The sequence below is a fragment of the Dreissena polymorpha genome, chromosome 15, assembly GCF_020536995.1.
Source record: "Dreissena polymorpha isolate Duluth1 chromosome 15, UMN_Dpol_1.0, whole genome shotgun sequence".
In the NCBI taxonomy this organism is placed as follows: domain Eukaryota; kingdom Metazoa; phylum Mollusca; class Bivalvia; order Myida; family Dreissenidae; genus Dreissena; species Dreissena polymorpha.
In genome coordinates this window covers 4,001,779-4,027,605 of record NC_068369.1, presented here as the reverse complement: position 1 = coordinate 4,027,605, position 25,827 = coordinate 4,001,779, and the positions used below count along the sequence as shown (strand labels likewise).

General features: G+C 33.6%; 1 protein-coding gene across 36 annotated transcripts in view; it reads right to left on the bottom strand.

Moving 5' to 3' along the window:
- Positions 1–4,410: 4,410 nt before the first annotated feature.
- Positions 4,411–25,827, bottom strand: part of LOC127860029 (uncharacterized) — a 326,167-nt gene continuing 304,750 nt past the window's right edge. For 29 of the 36 annotated variants that reach the window (XM_052397745.1, XM_052397747.1, XM_052397752.1 and 26 more), the window contains 8 exons: positions 21,003–21,068; positions 18,398–18,572; positions 16,969–17,050; positions 16,744–16,853; positions 8,364–8,534; positions 7,471–7,627; positions 6,084–6,362; positions 4,411–5,863 (listed from right to left, as the gene is read on the bottom strand). In XM_052397745.1, the coding sequence (XP_052253705.1) occupies positions 5,751–5,863; positions 6,084–6,362; positions 7,471–7,627; positions 8,364–8,534; positions 16,744–16,853; positions 16,969–17,050; positions 18,398–18,572; positions 21,003–21,068 (1,153 nt within the window). In that variant the 3' untranslated portion in view covers positions 4,411–5,750. Of the gene's footprint in view, positions 5,864–6,079; positions 6,363–7,470; positions 7,628–8,359; positions 8,535–11,394; positions 11,492–15,748; positions 15,835–16,743; positions 16,854–16,968; positions 17,051–18,397; positions 18,573–21,002; positions 21,069–25,827 lie in introns of those variants that run through there. The other 7 variants (XM_052397751.1, XM_052397746.1, XR_008039573.1 and 4 more) reach the window with 7 other exon arrangements.

The window sequence follows — 25,827 nt, the reverse complement described above, 5'->3', positions numbered from 1 at the left end:
ATGTTCCTATGAAGTTTCATGATCCTAGGCCTAAGCATTCTTGAGTTATCATCCGGAAACCATCTGGTGGACGGACCGACCGACATGTGCAAAACAATTTACCCCCTCTTTTTCGAAGGGGGGAGGGTCATAATTATATGTTCATGTATATGTGGTTAATATTAAATCAATTTCATTGATGTTTAAGTAAGAAAATACCAGTTTCTTATTCGGCTTGAATAAGTAAAAGGAACGGGTTCCTTTTTCCGTATTCAGCATCGAATAAGGAACTGGATTATCAATAAAAACAAACATGTTTAAAATGTACACTATTTGTTTTATCACATACATGTAAAATAATAGTATATGCTTTAGGTTTTGTCAATTTGAAATTTGTATTCGAATTATAAAATATCTGTGTGGGTTAAACAAGAAAACAATAAATATGTAACGTAATTTACAGAAAGTAAATGTATTTTAGTTATTTTGTTTTGATTTACTTAAGAAATGTTTGCATAATTGTTCTTTTAAACCATATAAAAAATGTAACGCGTGAATAAGAAATAATGAAAAGTTCCGTATTCGAATAAGGAACTAGAAAAAAGGAAGTAACCTATTATCCATAGAAAATGGAAAACAGATACTCCATCATTTCAGTTTGTGTTGGTCAGGTTGAAGGAAATTGTTTAAAACTCAAGTTTGTATGAGGAATATACATACGTCAGTTTGTTTCTGAGACAGAAAACGTGTTAACTACGGTAAAACATGCTGCTTTCACAGAAATATTTATGAAAACTCAAGTCTAAATATAGAAAAGTACGTAAACTATGTTGATAAAATATGTTATGCGGATTAAGGCCCATATGCTATTATACTTTTTGCTCAGTCTGTCCGTCTGACCTTTGCAAATCTTATCATGCAATAACTCAAAAAGTACTAATGTGAAGAAGTTGAAATTGAGTATGTGAATAGATGGCCGCATTAGGCATATGAAGCTTACCCTAGCTTTTGTCCGTAAAAAGTATATGTTTATATGGCAATACAAATAAGTGAAATTTGAGATATTAAAACAACTAAAAAGTAATTTCGTTATTGATGAAGCTTACTTTGTGGATGATAGAAGACCGAATAAAATATACAAGTTATTTGAGTTTTGTCCGTCTTTTCATTCGTCCGCCCGAAAAGTCTCGATATAATTCGTACTTGGCTATGTTGATGATACTCAGTTTAGAGAGTCTTATGGGGGATTTGCAAGGTATTTCAGTTGGTTTTTATCACATACATTTTGTGGTTACTATTGGTGCATAGTGATTACTAGGATTGAGACCCTGCTTAATCAAATGCAAGTCTAGCTTGATGATGAGTCGGTATGAGCGAGTAATATGTGAACTAGGCACTTTATTGCAGTTGTTTCGCCGGACGAGCTTTGATTGCTATTTTTTAAGAACTAATTACACTAAAATCTGGATCCTGCGCTTCCTTTAAAATCGTTGATCAAAGTCAACCTCCGCGCAAAGATTTGACGGGAACCAACATTGTTTTCGGCGGACCATTGAATGTGCTTAAAATATATGACGCTAATTGCCTGGCTTAAATGATCGATGTATCTGCTTGAATATTTAGTGTTTGTGCCATTTTCCCAATAGCACAACTTTATGGTTGTGATCTGTTTTTAAATACTTTTTAAATCCTGTTGCATAATGTATGACATGTTTAAGTGTCTCTCAAAAGTTCTACTTTGTTAATACTACAACTTATTATTAAAATTAATAGTATATGTACCATTATACAAAATAATATCGAATTGTTATATATTATTATCACATTCCCTTAAAAACATAATAAGTTAACATATAATTTTCCGATTTAATTAACAGCTATTGTATTTGATATGACGAGTGTAAGTTTTATATTTTTCCTCCAATTTCATTTCTTTGTTTCTAATACTGAAATGACTACAAAGACAATAAAAAAGTCGCAAAAAGGACTTACCAGTTTGAATCTTGGTCAAATCCACCAAATATATTTATGTTATGTAGGATTACGCGTTCTTAAATCGCAACTTAACTAAATCGTCTTTTTTCAGTTTTGATGTACAAAAAATAAGATAACACTTTTAAGCGTCAAAATGAACTCATCGTGGCAAACTAACTTTGAAATCCAGAGGTTCAAAACAATTGCTTTTGATTATATTGAAACATAGTCTTCAGGTAAAATTAATTGTTACATAAGTTCGGTTTGCATACTTAATTAAGAAACAATGCCTGACTGCAATTTCGAAGCTCGCTTCTATGAAACTATAATTATCCAAATAGTGGGTTTAAAGTGTTGAACAACTTTGTGAAGAATCACTTTCTTGTGTAACATTACAAACATCAAATATGTGATCAGTGTGCTTTTGTATGTTTTTTTTTCTAAATGTTGATCAATTTATTTCATGTGACATCCGATCTGTTGAACATTTGCCATCGCAGATAGATGTTAAGATACCATTCAAATGATCAACGTGCTAAATTACAAAAATAAGTTTTTGAAAAGAACTTATGTCATTGTTATTTGTCTATATACGTCTGTTAAAACCATTGACGTTCATGGGCATGGTCAGTTTTACCCAATCGACCTACTTTAAACAAGTCTTTGACCGTGCAGTCTCATATAAATATATGTTTCTCAATTGTTTATATGTCTTTAAACTACTGCTGACCACCATAAGACCAGTTTAAATCCCTCGGGGAATAATTTAAAGCACACTTTAGATTTTTTCTACATATTAAATATGAAAACCTTATGCTATATGTACGTCTGGTGATCCATGATCTGGTAAGTTGTGACCACAGCGGTATAATTTGAACAAACTGTGTACAGGGACTTTATATGATGGTGGTTTCGAATTTGTTTGGAATTTTGGGGGCTGTGCGGTTTCGGAATGACGGTTTAAAAAGGAGTTCCCTATCTACGTTTATCCAGGTCTGGAGACCCCGGTCGCAGGGCATATTTCGACAGCAGAAGAACCATGCGATCAAACGTTGTTCAATACCTTAAGATGATTATTCCAAATATGTTCGCCTTGTGATTCACTGTTTAAGACCAGTAGATGTTTAAATGTTATCCTGACGTAAGTCTTTGTTACATGAATAACCCCTGAGGCGTTGCCAGTTTTGACCAAGGGCCATGCTATTATAATACTTTGAATAGGACAAAAAAGTATTGCAATATAAAAATTATTGAACTTCCGGCCCCGATTCTGAGAATATTCGTTAAGTCTGTTTTAACATGATCACTATATTATACATTACCACCGACTTTTAAACAGAGTAAGAATAATAAAATAAGCGACTTCATGTATTTAAACCCGTCTTTAAACTTTTTGATTTTTTTTCTCGATAAATCAGGGCTTGTTATTTAATTAAGTATTCAAATATAATGATTATTTGCCATGTGACCTAATTAGTTAACCAAAACGATAAGCTTTGCTCTGGTGATCTAAAAACGTATTTTTTTGTGAAAATCTAGTAAAATATTTTACATATAATGCTTTAAAGAAGATATTTTAATTTGTATTGGTTTGTGTATCTTTTCGGTTTAGTCGTAGTGCACTTTTGCTTTATTTTATGTTGACTGTTACCAATATGTCCTGTGTAGCTCATGCTTGTTTTGGTTGCATCTCAGAAAGCGAAGATTCTGCTGTCGTGTGGTAAGTTTAATAGTTTGAGCATTTTGTTATTGTTTTAATGTCTAGCATTTGTTATTTGTCATGTTTAAACGACCGAATTGTATCATACGTGGTCGCTCCTGTTGTTGCAGTTCCACATGAATGTCTATAGGTAACGTCATTGAAGATAGCTGTTTGAATAGTATAGATAGAGTTTTGTGATGGGTTTTAGTCCACGAGGAATGTTTACGAGGTAAGCAAATTCTAAATTAAGAAAACATATCTAATTTAAAATATGTGTATATGTTTGGAGTTCGAACGCATTTAATAATCGTTTCCGGAGCGTTTACAAATAACTTTTGCGCGATAAACAGCATTATAAAGTCAACGTGTGTTGTAGAAATTTCTGGCGCTAATAATCTTTTTTTTGTAATTTATGCTCGGTAGCTTGTAACATTGCAATTACAACTATATAAATTAGCAGACACCTATATAAGAACATTCACTAGAATTAAAAGACGGTATTTCATATTGTTTACTTAAACGTGTGCTTATTTGGAAACAGGGTAATATATCTGCGTGTTTTCCTATCTGGTCGACACGTGTAATAAAATGAATCGGCTAATTGTTGTTATATTTAAGTTAACGTTCTGAACTCTCTATTTGTTTTATTGAGATTCCATTAAACCCCGTACTCAATTTCCAAACAATTTAAAACAGACTACATGAAAAGTACTAAATGCGACACATATATCCCCATAACTTAAAACAAAAAGAAACTCGTTACATTCATTTTTATTAACACAAATGTAAAGAAAACGCACAATTATAATACGAACTTAAACGAACACAAATGCAACCTTTTCTATGTTTCACTTTCTCGAACATACATACACAACATTTTGCAAAAACTGTTTCTAATATTAAAATACGCCCACGCCTTCATAAGATATAGTGTCAACGAATATTTATGACCTTATTTCTATCGATCTGACGAAAAGTGATAACCTTAGTTAACAAATTCGAGTGAAAACGTTCTGCGTAAATATAACAGGTTAATAGTCAATTTATACATCAAGCTATATACACACAAACATTTTCACAAAGAGTAACACAATAAAGGTGTTCAGAACAAAACACTGTAAGAAAGAGTAACACAATTCAGAAAGACACTACGAATGTTAACAATTTCGTATACAAACACAAACTAAAATAATTGGCAAATATATACATTCCTTGCTTAACGGGCATACACAATAAACAGTCTTAGGACACATGATTTGTTCTTGCTGTTTTACTTTATATCTAAGATATCATTAAGTTTCTCATAGACATATTCTAGCATCTTTTTTTGATTTTTCATTCTCTTAAGCCGTTTATTACTAAGTATTCTACCCATGTTTATAATAGACTTTAAAATGGCTATAATACCTAACAGCATTACAGTCATTAATACCACCATATATGGTGGTCCCAGAACACGGTTTGCGTCGTACAGGAACAGATAATCTGTGGGACGGAGCAGCAATAACATGTTTGAAATCCAAGCAGACGTGAATGAAAAATAAGATGAGAATAAGCTTTTAAACAGCATATATCCCATAGATGCAAAGCCGACACTGATGATGCTAAACATTAAAACGAAAGCTAAAATTGTTCCCTTGATGGAATGGAATGTCCCTGTCACAATCGAAATACGAATGTTAAATCTCAGCAGTTTTACAGTTTGCAACATACTTACTGACACAAGAGCTGCCATAACGTAATTCATTACATAGTCCCAGAAAATGGCCCCATAAAAGTTGATAAAATGCGATCAGTCAGAGGCTTTAAAGTCTGCCATCACACTAGCTACACTTAGTGTTTTCTGAACAAATACTCCAAACAGTAAAATGGCAACAGCTATTTGACATATTTGAACTAGTGTCCAGAAGTCTGCAAAATACTTACATTTTCCAACTATTCTGTACTTTTTTATTTCAGAGCAAAAAAACAATAAGTTGAATATGACAATTGTAACCTCGCAAACAGCTACAAACATAGAATTATAGTGGTTTAGACTTGAGGAAAACTCATTATGCGAAGCATAAACCGTGCCTATATTCGTAAATTCGAATAGTTATACGGCCACTGTAAATATATCCACATTCGCGTTGTACAGAGTAAATTCTAAGAACACAGCTCGAGTGTTGTCATCAATCCATCCGGCTTCTTCAAGCTCCGAAATGTTATCTTAAACAATGAAATAAAACATGATTGGAACAATGGCTCAAATTCCCAAATCAAATATGATATAAAACTTCGACAAGGCTAGACCAACATCTCAATTATTTTGTCTTTTCTGTTGTAATTTCATATTTATAACATTACTATAACTGTGGTTCCCCTATGGGCAGTGATTACAAATGTATTACTCATAATTTGTTCAGCTTATAACAAATGACTGACCCACCAGTAGGATCCTCCAAAGCTGCCATCTCCTGGACATACCCACCCCCTGAATAGGTATCAAATAAGCCTACAAAGGGCATGGTCCTCAAAGACAAGGCCGGCTGATAACTCCAAGGGTCTTTCCTATTGGCCGTCAAATTAATCCATGTTGAATTATAAGCTGCATCAATAAGGTTATCCCACGACATGTTGTATCTATTCCTGTCCTCCATGAACGTGGAATATGCAGGCTGGCATCCGCTGGGAATATTTTCCATGCTTATTGGTGGTCTGCATTTATCTGTAGAATTTAATTTAACACAGTCATCAAAAATAACATAGAAAGTGATATTCTTATCATCTAACAGCCAATTGTTCACAATAATGACCTTCTAAATGGGCAAAAGCATCTTTTTGTATTTGATCTTTCTAAGAATAAGACTTTTCTTTATTCATCGACCTCTGGTTTCAGTAGAAGCCAACTAATAACCACACTCACTGAGTTTTGAGATTTCATCATCCATGGAAAAACCTTATCAAAAACAACAAGAGCTCCGCGGTCGGAGACAAAATGCCCCCCCCCCCCCCCACTTACATTAGCAAGACCGCAATACCCTATTTTGACATTTAAACCATGTATTGACCTTTGGACTCAAATTTTGTCTGTGTCCTTACATTTTTTTACGCAGAAAACACCGTCTCACATATGTAAAGTCACTTGTACCAAGTTACTGCGAAATCCCTCCATTAATTACAGTCCGTATAAGTTTTAGTATGCAAATAAAGAGCTTCATTTAAAGTGTGTCCTGAAAGCTTGACATTTAGCTTAAAGACAGAAATGTGGCGACACACAGGTCATGTAAGTTCGCTGTTGTCTCATCAAATTACAAACATATTTTTTGTAATTTGATTATTTATTCTAGTTAAATGCATTTACGAACAATCCTGAAATATTTGGAATATGTTTTAATAATTTTCATAACATAAACAAACATAAAAAAATGTCTTCGCTGGGGTTCAAACGCGGATCCTCTAGTGGAAAAATCTTAAACTCTACCACATAATTACATAGGCTTTCGAATGTGTACGGTAGTGTAAACGCTTTAGCAGTAATACCCGTTTTTTTGCTCAATTATCAATGAAAAGCGTTACAAATGCTTTATTAATTTACCAATGTCGCTTGATTCTTATCCACGAAAGATTCATTTGGCACATGTCGATTGATGCTTATCAATTAACGAACAGATATGTTAAACATTTGTCTTAAGTCAGTTGTATTAAATAGCATGTTTGAATATAATGTATAAGTTCTTATTTGAATCCTTACGATTTTATTTTAACATTGTAATTTTGCCTGAATGTAATTTCGAATAAAATCCATTTGACAACCAATATAAAGATCAACCAACCTTTCGATATCCTTGCCTGCCTTAGCCTGTAACCACCAACAAGGAAGAATTCAGTGGTAATGGACAGGTTCCTCTCCCCAGTTTCTGACATCGTCATCATCAATGGTGAAACCGTCTTATGTAGGTATGAGAACATACCCTCTCTTGAAGACACCTGCTGTGTAAAAACCATGGCAACAACTTTGAGATTTCAATTGTTGTGTATCAAATAGCAACATCTTAAATATAGAAAATTATATTTAATTTAAATTAGAGGTGACACTGTAATTTGTTAACATCCCGACAACTAAGACTGGCACTTTAAAAAATGGGTATTTATAACAACAATTCACCGATAACACAATCAGAATGGGTATATAGAGCAAATACGGATAAATAAGATAACGGCTCAGTGCCATGCTAGGAACTTCAAAAGATGTCATCTGTATTTGGCACACATATAATATGCATATCAATACTTCAGGGATGACCCATTTAAAATAACAATTGTAAGGCATGCATGCATATAATAAATGAGCTTCGGAAGTTCCTTAAAACATTATTGACAAATACCATAACAATGTTGGTACAAGTACATGACACGAATCTTATAAAAAGTAAAAAAAGAAATGATTTAGAATGCACATATATTTGTTTCTGAAACTTGAGTACTATGCACTGTTTTGCCAGCTATTCGTGTGCTTATTACTCAGAAATGTGTGGGCATGAAAGAATTGCATATAATATATTCTCTTCATAATGATGATATATTGGATTTTTAGTTATCATCACTTAGAATATTTGGAAGAAGTTCGCTCCACAAATGATAAGATTTGGTGTCGACTAACAGATAGACCGACAGTCACGTCAACATACAACTACACAAACTTCAATGCGATACAAATTGTACCTACGTTCTTCAGCGGAACTCCAAATTTGTTATTTACAAACATGTTTCTGACAGAAAGGCTGGTTGCGTAGGAATTGGAAATGTTTATCTGACATGTGCTCATCAGTATGACGATGCTCATATACGCAAAATGAATGATAATGTTCCTTATGTTGACATCCATTATCCAATCCAGCTACAACATAGAAAAGAAATACGTATTTTTTTTTAAATATGTGTGACCAATATTATGATATCAAAATAATCTTCATAACAAAGATCAACTTCTAATATCAACATATATAAATTTCACAAGATAATGGTATAAATGCAATTAGAATAGTTTTATTATGTCATGTACACAAGACAATCTTCCTTTTTTATTATAAATAATATTGTGATGTTTTTCGTCAATCCTTTATTATTAAAAACAAACACAAATATCTTTAAAATAGGTACACGGCGCTTATTCAGTTTTTTTTTTATTGAAATGAAAGATTGGGAAAGGCATTTTGCGCCGCTCTTATTTGCATCACAACCACAAAAATAACGAGCGGTTGCGCACAATTTCGTGGTTAATGTCATATTATTATTTTGGACATATTTAAAAGAAATAAAAAAAGGGTGGACATTAAATCGATACATGGAATAAACGCACACACGCGAATCATCCATACATATTAAAAATATTCGCGGGTTCTTTCAACATAGATGATTATGGGTTTTGCAAAATGTTACTATTTGATTCGGTTATTAATAATATCGCGAATCGTCGCGATCATGCTAAATAAATTGTTCAAGTTGATTGAATAATTCGTATTAATTAAATCAAAAATAGTATTATCATATTACGAATTTTTAGTAACATACAATGTGAACGTGCATTATAATGTTCGTAATATTTTCATATAAAATATTTGTGGTAAAAAAGTATTCTAGTTTTGCCTAAGAATACACGATAGCGTTGAAATTACAATTCCCAAACCGACTGACCGCAAACTGGCATTGATACCTTGTGAAATGGAATGCGTTGAATTTAAAGGGAGGGATTCCGCTGCTGGAAAGATGGCAGGATATAAAACAACAACTGAATGTAAAAAAGGTGATAACATGCGCTGGGGAGAGCTCATCTTTGATTGCTAATATCTCGAATAAAATTAGTTCTAGCGTTGGAAAAGAAGTAGCTACTCGACATTACAAAGATGTCATATTCCTTATCTGTGGAGTATTATCGCATATTGCTGCGATCACAAGCGCAATCATAAAAGTTTGATCTGTTATGCAATAATGAGCTTCAACTAATGTTTAGAACATACAATTCAGTGCCAGTATTTCTATCATCATGTATCAGTATTTCATCCATTGATTCTGTATATGTAATTCCATCTTATGATTTTTTGTAGAACTTATCCGTGATTATACGTTTAGTGCGTTCGTTCAATAATAATTGTTTAAAATAATTTGTCTAATAATTTCGCAAATAGTCCCAATGGAAATATAATATAGCATTATATTGAATCTAATTAATACTTTATATGCATTTGACCCATTGTCCGTAAAAAGAAAGACCAATGATTAAATAGAAAGTAATATACAAACAGAACATAAAGTCGCTAACATTAAGTGAAGATACCATATCTATTAAAAATTTAAAATAAATACTGAACTGCTAAAAGTAAAATCTTGACACATATGGTAGCAACAAGCTTCATTTGCAATACAGTTTTTTTACCCAATGTTACCTTCTTTTAAACATGTTTATGATATAAATAAAACAAAAGTTCAGAGCAATTGTCATGACTATTTGGTAAACAGAGATTCCTGCATCTGTCAACACGGTCTTTCTTCAACTTTCCATAGCAGCATAGGCTTTAATCCCCAAGACCGAGTCTCAAAAAATCCGGTTCAATAGCCAGCTAAATACCCTGCCAAGATTCTTTATACTGTGATTTTGACTTTGATCAAGAGTAAGTGACTCGTTTCTTCTAGTCTTATAAATTGCATTCAAGTTTCAGGAACATCATTCTATGGGTACTTGCTTTATGAAACGAAAACTAAATAAATTACTCATACCTTCTTAAGGCTGTATCCATGACATATACATGTGAGGCAAGTTTCATAGAATCAGTCAAAGAGTATAGGATATATTTAGGAAATATAGGGCGGAAAACAAAGTTTTACAGACAAATTTACTGACTTAAACTTTGCGATGGGGTATTACATTGATCGAATCGCAAGAACACCCAGTTTCAAACTCCTCTGAGATATGATTGGAACACATATTTTGCAAGTTTTATTGCTACTATTCACAGCCCTATGCGATGTTTTATATGGAGTGCACATTTGTGGTACAATAAGTCGAACAAAACCCTGTAAAAGAATGTTAGCTCGGCTTATTGAAAAGCTTCAGCTTATTGACGAAGTCTTTTTTCTTGGTAAAACAGTAATTGAATTCTTAAGAAAAGATCCTTAGCTTCCAGACACCACATCCACTATCCTATGCTCTGCTGATATATCATTGGGGCAAACGTTTTGACCAGGTTTAACAAAGAGTGTGATTGTGAAATTCACAAGGCAACAGATGATTCCAAGTAACGAGTTGACTCTTTCACAAAAGCTCATTATGATTAAGATGATATGGTGAGCTAGACACACAAGGTTATACAAAATTTTACCCTTAGTCGCTTGCGTATGGACTTTTAAATGGAGAGCACGTATTGTTTTACTTAGTCAAACAATACTCTGTCAACGAATTAACGAAAACATCTTAAAAGCAAAATGTACTATAATGAAGCATATTGTTTAAATGACAAATTTTATCCTAGGAAGTCGCCAGTTTTTGCAAGGGTTACTTTTTGAACAAAGTTAGCACGGATATATTTTCTGTTCCATACTGTTTTAAATAGACTTTGCTTTGAGTTGTCGTTCCAGAGACAGGCTTTCTACTGCCTCGTCACAAAAAACTAGGGCAAAAGTAGGGTAAGATGTTAGCAAAAAGTAGGGCAAAGTAGGGATTTTAACTGTTAAAAAGTAGGGCTAAATAAGAAAATTATTACCATTTTTCAGCTGGGATTACAGTTAAATTGATACATATCCTAGTCCATCTGATGCTGTGAGAATGCCTTGTTCTGCCCATCCTTAAAATACAGGCACCTGAAATGTTTATTTCTCATTTTACATCAATTTACACAATGGAATACAATAATAATCATAACTTCAAAACATACCCTGTTAATCTTTTAAAGTAAAGTACAAAAGCCCTTAGTATTAACCCTTTCCTCCATGAATATGTACCAAACTTCACCCACTATGAATATATAAATATTCTTGCACTAGTACTAAAACAAAGCATTTTCTCACCACAGGCAATAGTGAAGAATTATATTTTTATTATAATTGTATAAGCAAACAGAGACTAAGGTCTACTCAGTTTGCAAAGGTGTTAAAATGAGTATACATGGAGTAAAAGATAAAGTAAAATTAGTTTCAAAGCATACATGTTAGTAAGTGTAAGAGCTTAACAGATACTACATAAGCATGAGTATTGGCATGTATTATTGTGTGTTGTATCCATGACCATAAGCAGTTAGAAAACATAATTGATTGCAAGGTTACATTTATGCAAAAAGTATGCAAAAACCCCACAAGGTCAGCATTTAATATACATAAAAAGCAATCTACAACACAATGCGGTGGAATAGGATATGCACGCTTCAAAACACTGGCCAAACATTTAAGTAATATACTCAGTTAGTTATAGGCCTACAATATCTACATAAACCATATTATTTGTCTGAGATAGTGCTTTTCTATTTTTGAGAAAAACTTGCACTTAATTTGCTCTTTTGCTTTCAATCTCATTTCTCTGGCTTCTACATGTCTCCATGGCATTTGTGGCTTTTTCTATTTTGGTCCTGGCAACATCAAGTAATGCATGGGCAATATCTATCTCATTGAAGTCTTTCTTTTTGATTGCAGATGCTAGCCTGTCATTAGCCTCCTTGAACAGGTTGTTTGCTGCATGCATATCTTACTGTAGGCCTGCCTCATTCTTCTTAACTTCATTTTCCTTTTCAGATATTTTTCTTTTCCTGTCTTCATTTTTCTTGATAGCCTCTGATTCCATTTCTTGTTGCCTCTTCTGTTCAAGCTGTACCTTATTAAGCAGATTGGACTCCTGCTTCTCATCTTCAAGTCTTTTCAAGTATTTCTGATGTGAGTCAGTCACATACTTCATCATTGTTTTGATTATTGGAACAGCAGTTACATTTCCATCATATTGTTCCACTGCATATCTTGTAAGTCTCAATGCATTCAATGACTGCTCAGAAAGAAGGGTGCGTTCTGAAGTCAGGATCTTCTTATTGATGGACAGGCTACGTTTCACACCAGCTTTCCCATGTTTAGACATAGAGATGAATATACCAGTTTTTGCAGTGTAGGAAACTTTTGGTTGCCACTTGCAGATTTTCTGCTAAATACTTCATTCCAAAAGTGATCAACTCTCTTCAATTTATCATCATTACCATACATGGCACTGTTTTCAATTTTTTAAAACTCGGTACACTTTCCACTCATCACATATCATTGCAACTTCATAAGTGTAATGCCTGGCATCTCTTCAGCTAGACTTCGGACATATCTCATTGCTGTGTTTTCATCCCTTACTTCTGAATGGAGACATTGAGCATATTTCACCACATTCTGTGTCAATTGAAGTTTTTTTACTGTGTAGAACTTTTGCATGTCCCTCAGGAGAGGCTTACGCTTTTCTTCACCTAATTTCCCTAACATTGTCTTGCTTTCACCTGTTTCAATGTCTTTCAATAGTAGGATGTTGTCCATGTCCATATCCATCAACTTCTTAACAGAGGCATTCTGAACAAGATCCTCCTTTACAAACCTGTTCATCACTTTCTTAAAAAGGTCTGTGGATTCATTATGAAGCAAGTGAATCAAAGGCTCGTGCTTCTGAAATAGTGTCAAGAAGAGGTTAAATAGTGGTCCGCAGCTGATAACGAACAATAGTTGAATGTAAATCTCTTGTGAAGAAAGTGCTTGACAGATTCTTTTGTATCTGTCATTTCTTTTCAAATGGAGACTTGTGTGGTTCTTTTGACTCACTTGACAAAAGTCCCTCAAGAAATACTGTTTACACGCATCCCAATTGATTCTTAGACGTTCTAGGGCAGGGATGAAGGTCAGCCATCTACACTGAACATGTCTAACAAAGGCAACCCCTTCCAGATCCATATTATCTAATGTTTCTTTGAAATCTTCCTTCTGGCAGGGATGGCTTTTGAACCATTGGAACATATAAATGGCCAGGCTCTCAACATCTTCACCAAAGACATCCAATCCTTTCCTAAAGGCATTGTGAACTACATGTAAAGTACATAAAGTAAAATCAAAAAGTCTTTTCAGACCATCTGACTTGAGGCGCTCATTAAGAAGAGTCCAAATTTTCTTATTGACATTGGGCCCATCACTTCCAATACTTAACTGATTACAATTAACTGATTTACAGGCAACCTCACACCATCTTCTACTTCAAGACTTTTCCATAATTCCTCAGCTACTTCCTCTCCTACAGCATGTCCAAACATTGCAGCTTTCAGAAAAAGAGTAACAATCTCTCCCCTATTTGTATTCCAAAACCTCAAAAGAATATCACACTGTTTGTTTCCTTGTGCATTACCAGTCTCATCAAACTGAATGGTATATGGCACTTTGCTTTCAATAATTTGTTTACAGAGATTTGTTCTGAAATATGGTCCCAAACCATCTAACAAAATGTATGAGATTTTGGATTAGCTCATCGTAAACTTTTCACTTATTGGCCCTGGAAACATTGCAACAAAAAGTTCTAGTGTGCCATCACATGAACTAAATGTAAACCCATCTTTTGCAACTTTCATGGCCCAAAGTATCTCAGCTGTCATCAGTTGGTCCTTCTGCGATTTGGACAACAATGGGATCTGTTTTGATGGTCCAGATACAGCATCTCCACCTCCCTGTGATGTGGATGGTTTGTTATGTGGCACTTTAAAATCATCTGAATATTGCTTTTCCTTAACTTGATAGCATCGTTGTGTTTTTGGCCCTGGGCATGGTTCAGTATTTGTGTTGCACCAGTATTTCCACACTGCATAGTTTTCTTACAAATGAAACAGTAACCAGCAAAGTCAGAGAAAGAGTCCTTTTCACACCAAGTATTTAATTGATGTCCATTACAGTCGGTATTCCAGGAAGTGTTAAATTTGGTTTTTCCATGTGGCATTATGGCTGGTTAGTATTGCCTAGCATGCAGGAGAACTAATGCATCTAATACCTGTAAAGACAGTTAGCTAAACATGCACAATCAGATAAGCTACAGTATAGATGCTAGTGTACTGATGTCAACAATATTTGTTCGCAAGTTGATATTTTTGCTATTAATAGCAAGATAACCTGTTCGCTAATTAACTCAATAAGAAACATACTGGATTAATAAAAAAACTAACTTTGATATTCTGTCAAAATCACAAAATAATCAGTTCCCTTACTCATCCACACTTTAAATATAATTGACAAGTACACTAAGCACCTGCAACAATGACAAAGAGTGGTTACGAGTAATTGTTATGTTAGTGAAACTGACTAGTTATAGTACTAAAATGGATATTGTATGGATCTAAGTTGTAAGTATATCACTGCTGCAACATAGTATTGACACAAAGCAAATCATGGCTGGTCAAAGCAGTTGGTCAATGCAGTGACTTATATCAACCTACAAATGCCACGGTGTTAATCAAATTCTAATCAATTTATTAATTTTAAAGTAGATGTGTGTCAATAGGACACAGATGCCCCCACAATTTACCTCTGTCACAAAGATTCTTATCGTTTGCTAAATTAGGGGCCATAATTCCATAGTAATCTGATACACTTGCATCAAAATACTCAGGTATACAAGTTCACATGCTGACAACTATTCACAGAAAGATGGCTCTAGCAGTTATACTTTTGAGTTTTGCGCCACACAAACTTTGGGCTAAGGAAGCCAAATAGATGGACAGACAAACAATTGCAAATCACCCCCTCCCTTTTTTTGTGGGGCAATACAAAATTATTTATGTTTAATATGACAGTTAGAAAAAGCAAGCTTTACATATAAACTTAAATGTATTTTGTAAGAAAGGAAAGTAGCATCTGCAATTACGACTTTTACCCATAAGGTTTAAAACACAGCATGGCATTTGTGGGTTCCCTCAGCTAGTAGCATCATTGGGAAAAAAAAGAAACTTGGCAGTGTAAAACTAAAGTCTAGATGAAGCGTGCATATCTGTCACCTCTATTTCAAGAAGCACATATGTTATGATTAAATATAACATACATGTATTTTCACAGTGTACAAAGATATTATTTTACCTAAAGACCAGTATGTCTGTACTGACTAGCCAAGGAACCATGGTGCTTTCAAGGATGGACGTCACAATGTGATCCTCCACACACATCTGAATTGTACTCATTACAAAGATTCATACTGAATGGAAATTCTGCAAAATATCTAAAGAAGAATCATGTAAGCCTTCATTTTACATTTTATTTATTTTAATTGCAAATTGAAAAAGTAGGGATAATAGGGCTATTTTTGAAAAAAGTAGGGAAAAGTAGGGTTAAGAAAAAAAAGTAGGGAAAAGTAGGGACCAGTAGAAAGCCTGCAGAGATGTATAATTTTGCTAACGAAGCATATAACACATAATAATGTTACAGAAATTCTAAATTTTTAGGAGCATAATAAAGGGCAATAAAGTCGCTTAACAGATCATCATATAATGTGCGACATCCCAATCAAGTTTGAAAGTTGTACATTGAAAAGTGTAGGAAAAGTGGTGCGTACACATTTGTGTCTACGGACAGACTGACGGAAAGTCGTCCAAGTTGATCTAGTATAACCCCTTTTAAAAAAATACTTGGTATTGGTTGATATAACTATTCTAAAGTTTCAAGAAGATTGTCTTTATTGTCCAAAAAGTCGTCAGATCTTTCTTCATTTGAGCCATGTGTTTGACCCTGCTTGACAAAGTTTCCATCTTTTTCAGTTTATTCATTTTAGCTCGGCTTCATGAAAAACTAAAGGTTAATTGACGAAGTCCTTTTTCTGGGCTTGAACAGTCGTTAACTTCTGAAGAGAAGATTCTTAAACAGCTTCCAGACACCACATCCACTACCCTTTACCTACGCTCTGCTATTATAGCATTAGGACTAACGTTTATACCAGAGTTTGATAGTGAAAACTCTGATCTCGTGTGCTTCCACAACGCAACAGATGATTCCAAGAAACGAGTTGACTCTTTCACAAAAGCTCATTATGATTCAGATGATCAGATGAGCTAGACACACAATGTAATACAAACGTTTACCCGAAGTCGCCTGCGTATGGACTTAAGGAGGCGAGCTGGCAATTGGGTACGTAGGTTGTGATGAAAAGCAGGTTCTTCGGTAACATTCTTCAAATACTCCTGATCATCATCTAAGGAAAGATATTTTTAATGAATATATAAGTTTACTTTCTTAAAACCGATATTGCCTTTTTTATCGATGGGACGCAAAAACAATACGCACAGTATATAGGATATTTCGCTTACCCATAGCACGGGGTCCGTCAATATCATCAAACTCTGCCGGTGTTTTGAATATCAGAGTGAGCAGCACTGCCGTACACAGTACCTGTACAAACAATGTACATTTGCCTTGAATTGTAAACGGACAAGATTAAGCTGCGTCGGCGGGAAAATGGATTCACATAGGCTAACCTGGATTACACATAACGTGCATAAATTCTTAATAGGCACACGTATGCATATTAAACACGATTTACATTTAACAACTTATTAACCTACTATGTATGTCTAAGACCGACATACCCACACAAAACATGTTCAGGAACACACAGCTTTATTGTGCTTTACTGAGAACTTCGAATTTATAAGTGGCCTTAGAGCCAGATACACACAATGTCCAAACAGAGCAACCACAAATTGATCTTTCTGGCAAGATATGTTATAAATACTTGATTACTTATAAGTTTTAGGTCTGACGACACCTAGTGTGACCGAATCTGAGCCTGACCTCGTCGTGTGACGTTAACCATGGAGTTGGGGACAAAGGTATTTCACGCATCACATGGTCCACATATGGTGAAATGTCCTCATTTATGAAGTACATTTACATTTTACAACCACTTAATCTACTATGTATGTCTATGACCGAAATGCCCACACAAAACATGTTCAGGAACACACAACTTTATTGTGCTCTTATAAGTTTTAGGTCTGACGACACCTAGTGTGGCCGAACGTGTAACATTAACCATGGAGTTGGGGACAAAGGTATTTCACGCATCACATGGTCCACATATGGTGAAATGGCCTCATTTAGTAAAAGTCAAACAGAAAAGAGGAATACTTAAAATTTGAACAAGAACGTATCAACCCAGTGTATCTATAAAAGTGTACTTTCTTTCCTCGAAAATGTACAGTAAATCTTAACAATATTATTTTACACTTTTTGTTTTAATGCATTTTTTGCGTGACATTTATATAACCAAATTAAACGCTGCATCTTTTAAATGTAATTGTAAAATCTTGATCAATAACTCTAAAATGTAGGAAAGGGTGCACACATAAGTTTTAACATGTTATTTTACACAGATGGTAATGAATAAAAAAACAAATATCAATAGCGAAACTTTCACAACATGCAATGAAGCACCTGCAGATAACCATTCTGGGAAAGTTGGATGAATATCACACGCGCAATGTATTAAGAGCTGCGCATAATAGCTTTTGTGACGGACAGACGCACGCACGCACATCACCCGGGCGGAATAGCGCCTATCATTTCTTTAAACTTCGCCTTTTTGCGTGGACTATTCAAAGAACTTAAATTGTATAATTGTCTGGGAAACGCAGACATTCAAAATCTGCCCTGCTTTAAAAGCGTAAGCTAGACATGGCTTGAAAACTTTAATCATACACAATCGAACCAGTGTTGTTTTTATTAGCAAAATCTTACCTTAATAGGTAGCAACACAAAGATGCTTTGAACCAACCCAGTTAAGAAGGATACCAGCAACGCCGCACTGTGTGCATAGCCAAACTTGAGGCCATAGAGCACCACGAAGTAAGATGAAACGAAGCAGGTGCCGATGGCAACAAACCAGGCAATGTAGATGAACCACCAAGACAGTCTAATAAACATAATTAAGACAGATTTAACTCAAAATAATTATAAGTGACGATAAAGACAAATTAGAACTATGTAGTTATACATTTAAAAATATATAATGAACAGGATTGACACAAGTCTTCTTCTCTATGCGTATACATGTTTCCTGAATATTAAACCGACAGCTGATTATTGATCAACATTTTAAACTATTTTTCTTAACAAGTGTTAGTAGCTTGTGGAGTAAAGTGTAGTAGTATAAAGTAGTATATACATACATAAATAAATAAATATATATATTACATATTGGTCAATCCGTTCACAAGTAATTGATCGGGAACGAACTGTTCTACCGACGGACGCACCGACATTCAGCAAAACAATATAACCCCTCTTCTTGGAGGGGGGGGGGGCAAATGGTATTAAACTAAGCAATTGTAATGGTCTATATTAAAGCCTGATGAGATATCATCATGAAGTTTGTACATCCAGCTGAAAGAAGCCGCAATTGTCTATCTTAAGCCGCATATGGCAGATTTTAAATAGCTTTTACCTTTATATAGGTAATTAACAGCCAGTTAAAATTAAAATATTATGAATTTAAAAAATCTGATATTCATATTTGTAAAAGCATTTAATGTTGAAAAATCCGGTTTATATTAACAATATGAATAACATAGAGAACAATATTCGTAATTGTATGACGTAATAAACTTGTTTTATTATACGTTAAGCATTCAATTTAACAAAAAGTTACCTTCACCACATTTTACAATGCCACGTATTGTTGGCGTATTGACAAATACACTTATTAAAATAAGTATTATTTTAAATTCTATAAAAACATTTCTTAAAATGAGATTTTGTTTGCACCATATTTGTGCACAATTAAATAAAGTATGTAAGCAACATTTCTGGAATCTTTATGATATTATTCTATCAATTTTAATAGCAATGTCTCGATTGTTTACAGGTGATTTTATGAATGAAGTTCTATTAAAATAGTTAAAGCTTACACATTTGACGGAGTTGCAAGTGCAGCTGAAGTTTCACTTTGTGTATACTTGTATTGTTTTAGAATATTTAACAAAACTCTGCCAATAATCCGTTTTAGCAAGGGCTTTTCTTTCTTTTCATTTCTTAAAAAGTTATTTTACATTGGTATTCATCAAGGTTATGTTTTAATGCTTTTTATGTGTTTCGATTGTATTTAAAAAATATTTACATAATTGTGTGGTTGTTTTATCCTTACAATAATCTGTTTGGTATGGAAAGTTTGTGTCGTAATATGATTTCACTTGTTCTAATACAAGGTTAGCCAAACATTTTTTGTTAAAGCAGTATGTATTTTGCTTTTGATCGAATATGATCTTTTTTGTTCTCAGTATCGTTACCAAGTTTATGTTAAGTTTTGTTTAATTAAAGTTTCAGAATTTTGTCATTAGTTGTTACAATCAGGGAAGTCTCCAATTTTTATATTTATGCTTTTAATTCTAGTTTTTTTTTGTTTAAACATTGCTCTTTGAATTTATTGACTATCATACAGTTTCGTCTTTGATTCGACCCGTTATAAGTTAACATAATATGTTTTAGTTTAACTTTTTGATTTTCATATACGAATCTTAAAATAATTGTTTAATACTTACATTACTTACAATACTGACATAGGTTTTAAATCTCTGTAGAAATAGAAAGTATGCATTCGCCCATATAGCTAGATTAAACTATAAAATATATGATGAGCCGTTAAGAGATAAAACAAGAAAAAAAGAACAAGAAAAAGAACAAGAAAAAAAGAGTGTACGCATTGATTAAAGAAAAGAGCATGTCACAGACGTGGACAATGTCCACGGTTAAAACATTACGTAACATGATGAAAGTTGATTTATTCTGATGTTGCAGAAATTCTAAGTTGATAAAGAGTTGAAAGATTTTCAAGTATTGACAAAGAACAGGATGCAGCTGCCACAAAATTGGATACTTTCCAGAGCATACATTACAATATAACTGCATATTTCTACAGCTTAAAAAAATGCAGACATAACAATGAGCGGGAACTATGCATGTTAAACAGTTGCAAATTAGCTTTCCAGACAAAATATGAGATCATAGACTTTATATATGTATAACAATCAATTTACAGACAGTTTGTGACATTTTGTGACAATGTTCACAGGAACAGAGACACATGATTGTATTGGTGTACATGACATGATTGACATATGTTTCATTACACCAATATTTCCTAATAATCCCTTTTGTTCGACCTATTATGGTATTAACAGCAATGGTGATTCCGAATGTATAAATTTTGGAAAAACAAACTAAGTACACAGTAGTATCACAATTTCAGTGTGTCAATGTTTGATAGATTTCTTTGGGATATGAAAGATAAAAATATTGTTCCCAAGTCGCTAATAGACTCCCAGCTAGTATTTCAATAGCAACATACATTCTGGAATCATTCCTTATACCGACTGGGACATCTATAACAGTTCTAATGTGGGCATCGCTTCTCCTGAAAGAACAAAGTTGTCAAGTACAATTGATCATCGCTACTTCACTGGCATCGTCAAAAATATTACTCAGTACTTATGGATTGTCAATTCTAACCGCGAAACACAATACCGTAATTACTCTAAGTTTTCGGAAACTTAGTTTTTGGACACCCTTTTATTTCGCAAAAATAATTATTATTCGTGACTCTTAATTTTCGGACATATGGTTTTTCGTAAATAATTAATGTCTCTTAATTTACGGACACTATATTTAACAGCGCTATTATACAGACTTCGGCCCTTTTTTCACTTATCTTGTGACACTTCGAGCATGGGTGTTTTTAACCAGAGTAAGACCATAAAACTTAGTAGATGCATGCCTGAAGGCAATGGACCATGCCATTCGCGCAATTGCTTAAATAACAATGTGTATCAATAACCATGTCTATCAGTAGAAAACAATCGATTCACCCAATCGCTGTAGAAACAGTTTCGTCCTATTAAGGGTGAAGAATGTTTTATGTTTAATGTTTGGTTCTATCATTTAAGGCAAGAGTTAGCAAAAGTGTGAAATTGTATTAATTTCAAAGCAAAACATAAGAGTCAATCACAAAACAATTATTGCACATTGATTTATTGCTTGTTTTTCAATATAATTATATTTTCGGACACCTTAGTTTGTGTCTCTTAATTTTCATACACCTGTAATTTTTAATACTTTTCTTATCTAAATTTTCGGACACGAAAAAAAGTTATTTGTAAGTGTCAAATAATTACAATATTTTATCCTTACTCCGTGTATAAAACCATGCGTTACTTTGGCGTTAAAATAACAGAATTAAAAAATATGTCGTGCTGCTGACCTACATGTCACCACATCTCTGAAATATAGCTAAGGTGAAATTTAAAAAACATTGCATATAAGGTGTGCAAATCGTTGTTTTAAACAATCGAATTATTAGGACAATTATTTTGTTTCATCAGGAAGGACTACTCTCGGGACAAGAGATAGAAATCAATTCAAAACAATTTATTCGAATAAACAGTATTCGAGATAGCGTTGTTTACTTGTATGAAATTATTAAATATTAAGACATATGTAAAGCCTGCTATATTTCAAAGTTAAAAAGCAGAAATAAAACACAATTAAAGATATTAAGTGAAATAAAGGTACATCTTTCGGAAAAGAAGCATTTTAAATACAAACAAGGGCTGTTTGTAAAACATGCATGCCCCCATATGGGCTGTCAGCTGTCAATGTGACCTTGACCTTTGACCTTGTGACCTGAAAATCAAGCGGGGTTTTTTGCTAGTCATGATCAATGCCCCCATGAAGTTTCATGATCCTAGGCCTTATTATTCTTGAGTAATCATCAGGAAACCATTTTACTGATTCGAGTCACTGTGACCTTGACCTTTGACACAGTGACCTAAAAATCAATAGGGACCATTTGCCAGTCATGATCAATGTACCTCTGAAGTTTCATGATTCTAGGCGAAAGCATTCTTGAGTTGTCATCCGTACACCATTTTAGATATTAACGGCCACCGGAAAAACTTTGCGAAACCGAAATTTCGCAAACTTAAGTACCCTTTTTCTTGAAGGTTTGCTTATTTGTGATAAAGTATAAGATAAAAGTCTAACTTGTGATTAATAATTGGTTATTTTTGCTTGTTAAATGCGTTTTCTTCACTATGAACTTTATTTGCAAAGTTGGGGTTCCCATGGGATTTTTGTAATTTCCCATGGGATTTTTCATTATCCCATGGGAATTTTGGTTTCTCCCATGGGATTTTTCTCCAGCTTTTCTTATGGGAGAAAAAATCCCATGGGATTTTCAAAAACATAAAACACGTTCGTTTGTGCTTAGTTATCGATTTTAAGCATTGTTAAAGCATTTGTGCTTATTTTCGTTCAATTTACTTTGATAGAAAAAAAATCCCATTTTTTTATGGGAAAAAAAAATCCCATGGGATTTTTTTCTGATTTTTAGAGATTTAGTCATGTAACCATCAGAAACACTACCTTTTAACAAATGATGAGCATTTCTCGCGATTTCAACGCGTTAAATCGTGTTTTAAAAAAATAAAAAAATCACATGGGATTTTTTTCCATGGGATTTTTTTGTCCCATGGGATTTTTTTCCCATGGGATTTTTTTTCCAATGGGATTTTTTTTAAGGTATAAGTTTCTGAAAGCTTTATAATAATAATAATAATAATAATAATAATAATAATAATAATAATCGTGCTCAATATGATGAATTTGTACTTTTAAGCGACTAACATTTTTATTCGAGCCGATCGTCGAGTCCGAATGGTGAGTATAAGAGCAATTAACCAGTACAAATAAATCTCACTTGTGTAGAGAACGCTACCGTACTATAAAATAATCTTGATAATAAGTCATATCATTTCTCGACAGAAAATGAAAACAGTATCCATATTGATGTCAGCAATGTCCCCTGCTATGATAAATATTGACAAAATGAAAAACCTTGACAATAATTCCGTCCAATCAAATTCATATAAGCATTGATAAGATAATATGCGAAAATGGGTATTATGTCAAATACGGCCAGCGTAGCTCCATTCCATAATGTCCGGTATTAAGTCACGTCAAGTTTCGTGGTCGAATTATAGCATAATAATCATTTTCACATTACGCGAATCATATGAGTTTCTTACATATATTGTGTTAACATTTATGTTACACTAATGTGCGATGATGAAAAGGGGATTTCGGTAAATCTACATTCGCCCGCCTAGTACCGAAATCCCCATATTTACGCCTTAAAGGGTCAATAGGTCATCGGTATGAATGGTTTTTGACTTCACATGAATGTAAAGGTGCAAAAAAATGATATTAATTTTAATTATTAAGCACTCTTGACAGCTTTAAGTTGCCTCTCAGTGGGGATTTCGGTAATTCTACACTAGAACTTAAACGCGCGCCGGTACCGAAATCCTGCTGTACAAACCTTCAAGTGTCAACAAAATTATTATAGTGTTTTTTTTCATTAGCAACCAGTGACATGTATTATCTCCCATTCGGTTACTTCTTTTGGAAAATAATTAGCGGTGATTTCGGTACTGCTACATTCGTACGCCCAGAGCCGTAATCACCCATGTTTACGCCAATCCCCCATATTACGCCTTAAAGGGTCTATATGTCATTATGTTTGGGTTTTGGCTTTGCATTAATGTTGATTTGTACACAATCATATTAGTGTTAATCATTTAAACACTCTTATCAGAATATTTTTTCCATTATTAAATAGTTTATTAATGTGAAAAATGTGTAAACGAATGTAAAAAAGGTAAAATGTACATTTAAAACATTGGTTACACAAAAGTATATGTAAATATAACATGACATAGTAATAATAAGTCTTCAGAAAGTATTTTCCAAACAAATCTGATGAAACAAATGATATCGTACTACCTTATTTACAATATGCTATACACTTTTGCAATTTAGTTATCAATGTTTAATCAAAGCATAAATCAGCATATGTTGCCTCTTAGCGGGGATTTCGGTAATTCTTAACAAGCACATAAACCCGCGCCGGTACCGAAATCCCCGCTGTACAAACCTTCAAGTGTAAAAAAATACTGATTTAGGTTTAAATAAAGGGAACAATAGTATTTTTGGCCCCAAAAAGCACTTCCGCGTCAACAAAACGATTGAAATTATGTCAGAAACCCAGCTTTTCATTGTATATATTGCAATACACCATCGGCCGCCGAGAGCGGAATACTGCGCTTGGCCGCTAAACAATGTGGATTGCATCAAATTAAATGTCAATTTTCGATTTTATTACAAAAATAAACACTGCCTTTTTATAAATATGTCAAGCACGTACACTTAACAAAAAAATCGATATATCTTTATGTAATGTAGAAAAGTAAAGCGCTTTATATATAACAATGTTTTATAATGTCTCTCTGGTTGAGAAAAAAAAACTAAACAAAACCATGTAGCACATATAATATGTTTTCATAATTAAAAAAAAACAATTTAATGATGCACGTGATGTTTTATAATTGATATAAGTTCACGTGTCATTGAACGAGTTAAGGGAGAGATGCGAATTAAATTACACATAATTAAAAACGGATACTATACTGTCAGCTTGATTTATAAATTGTGTTCCATCGCGCCAATATATTCATTGTTCCATGAAATTTTGTATAAAAGCAAAACGATTGAAATTATGTCAGAAATCCTGCTTTTCACATGAAATGATCTTTAACACTTTATTTATTCCAATCAGGTAAATAACAAATACAATAATAGGGGAAGTCTATACTGTGTATAAGAAACTTGTTGTGGTGATCCCTATCTTATCCGCTCAATACACATCCACCTGGCTACTGTACAGAAAAAATTAGATTTACTTCCAAAATAACTGATTTCATTAATTGCTAACTTGTTGTCTACATTTTAAATTAACAACGATAATGGATCAACATCACCGTTGCACAATTATTAAGTTCACAGTAATCTGTACTTTAAATAGATAGCCTAATTAAAGACGGTGCTAATAAAGAACAAAGCGTGAATGTGGATATTAAGAAATTAGATCCTTTTTTGCATGACACTGGCAGTATATCATTTTATCTTATATAAATAAGCCACATTTAAGACATGGATAAAATTAAAATAAGACACATTTGCATCTTTCATTTCTTGAAAAAAAAATAAGCACGCAGTCACATATAAATAAGATACATTGAAGACACAGAAAAAAAAATGCATCTTTCACTAAATATTCT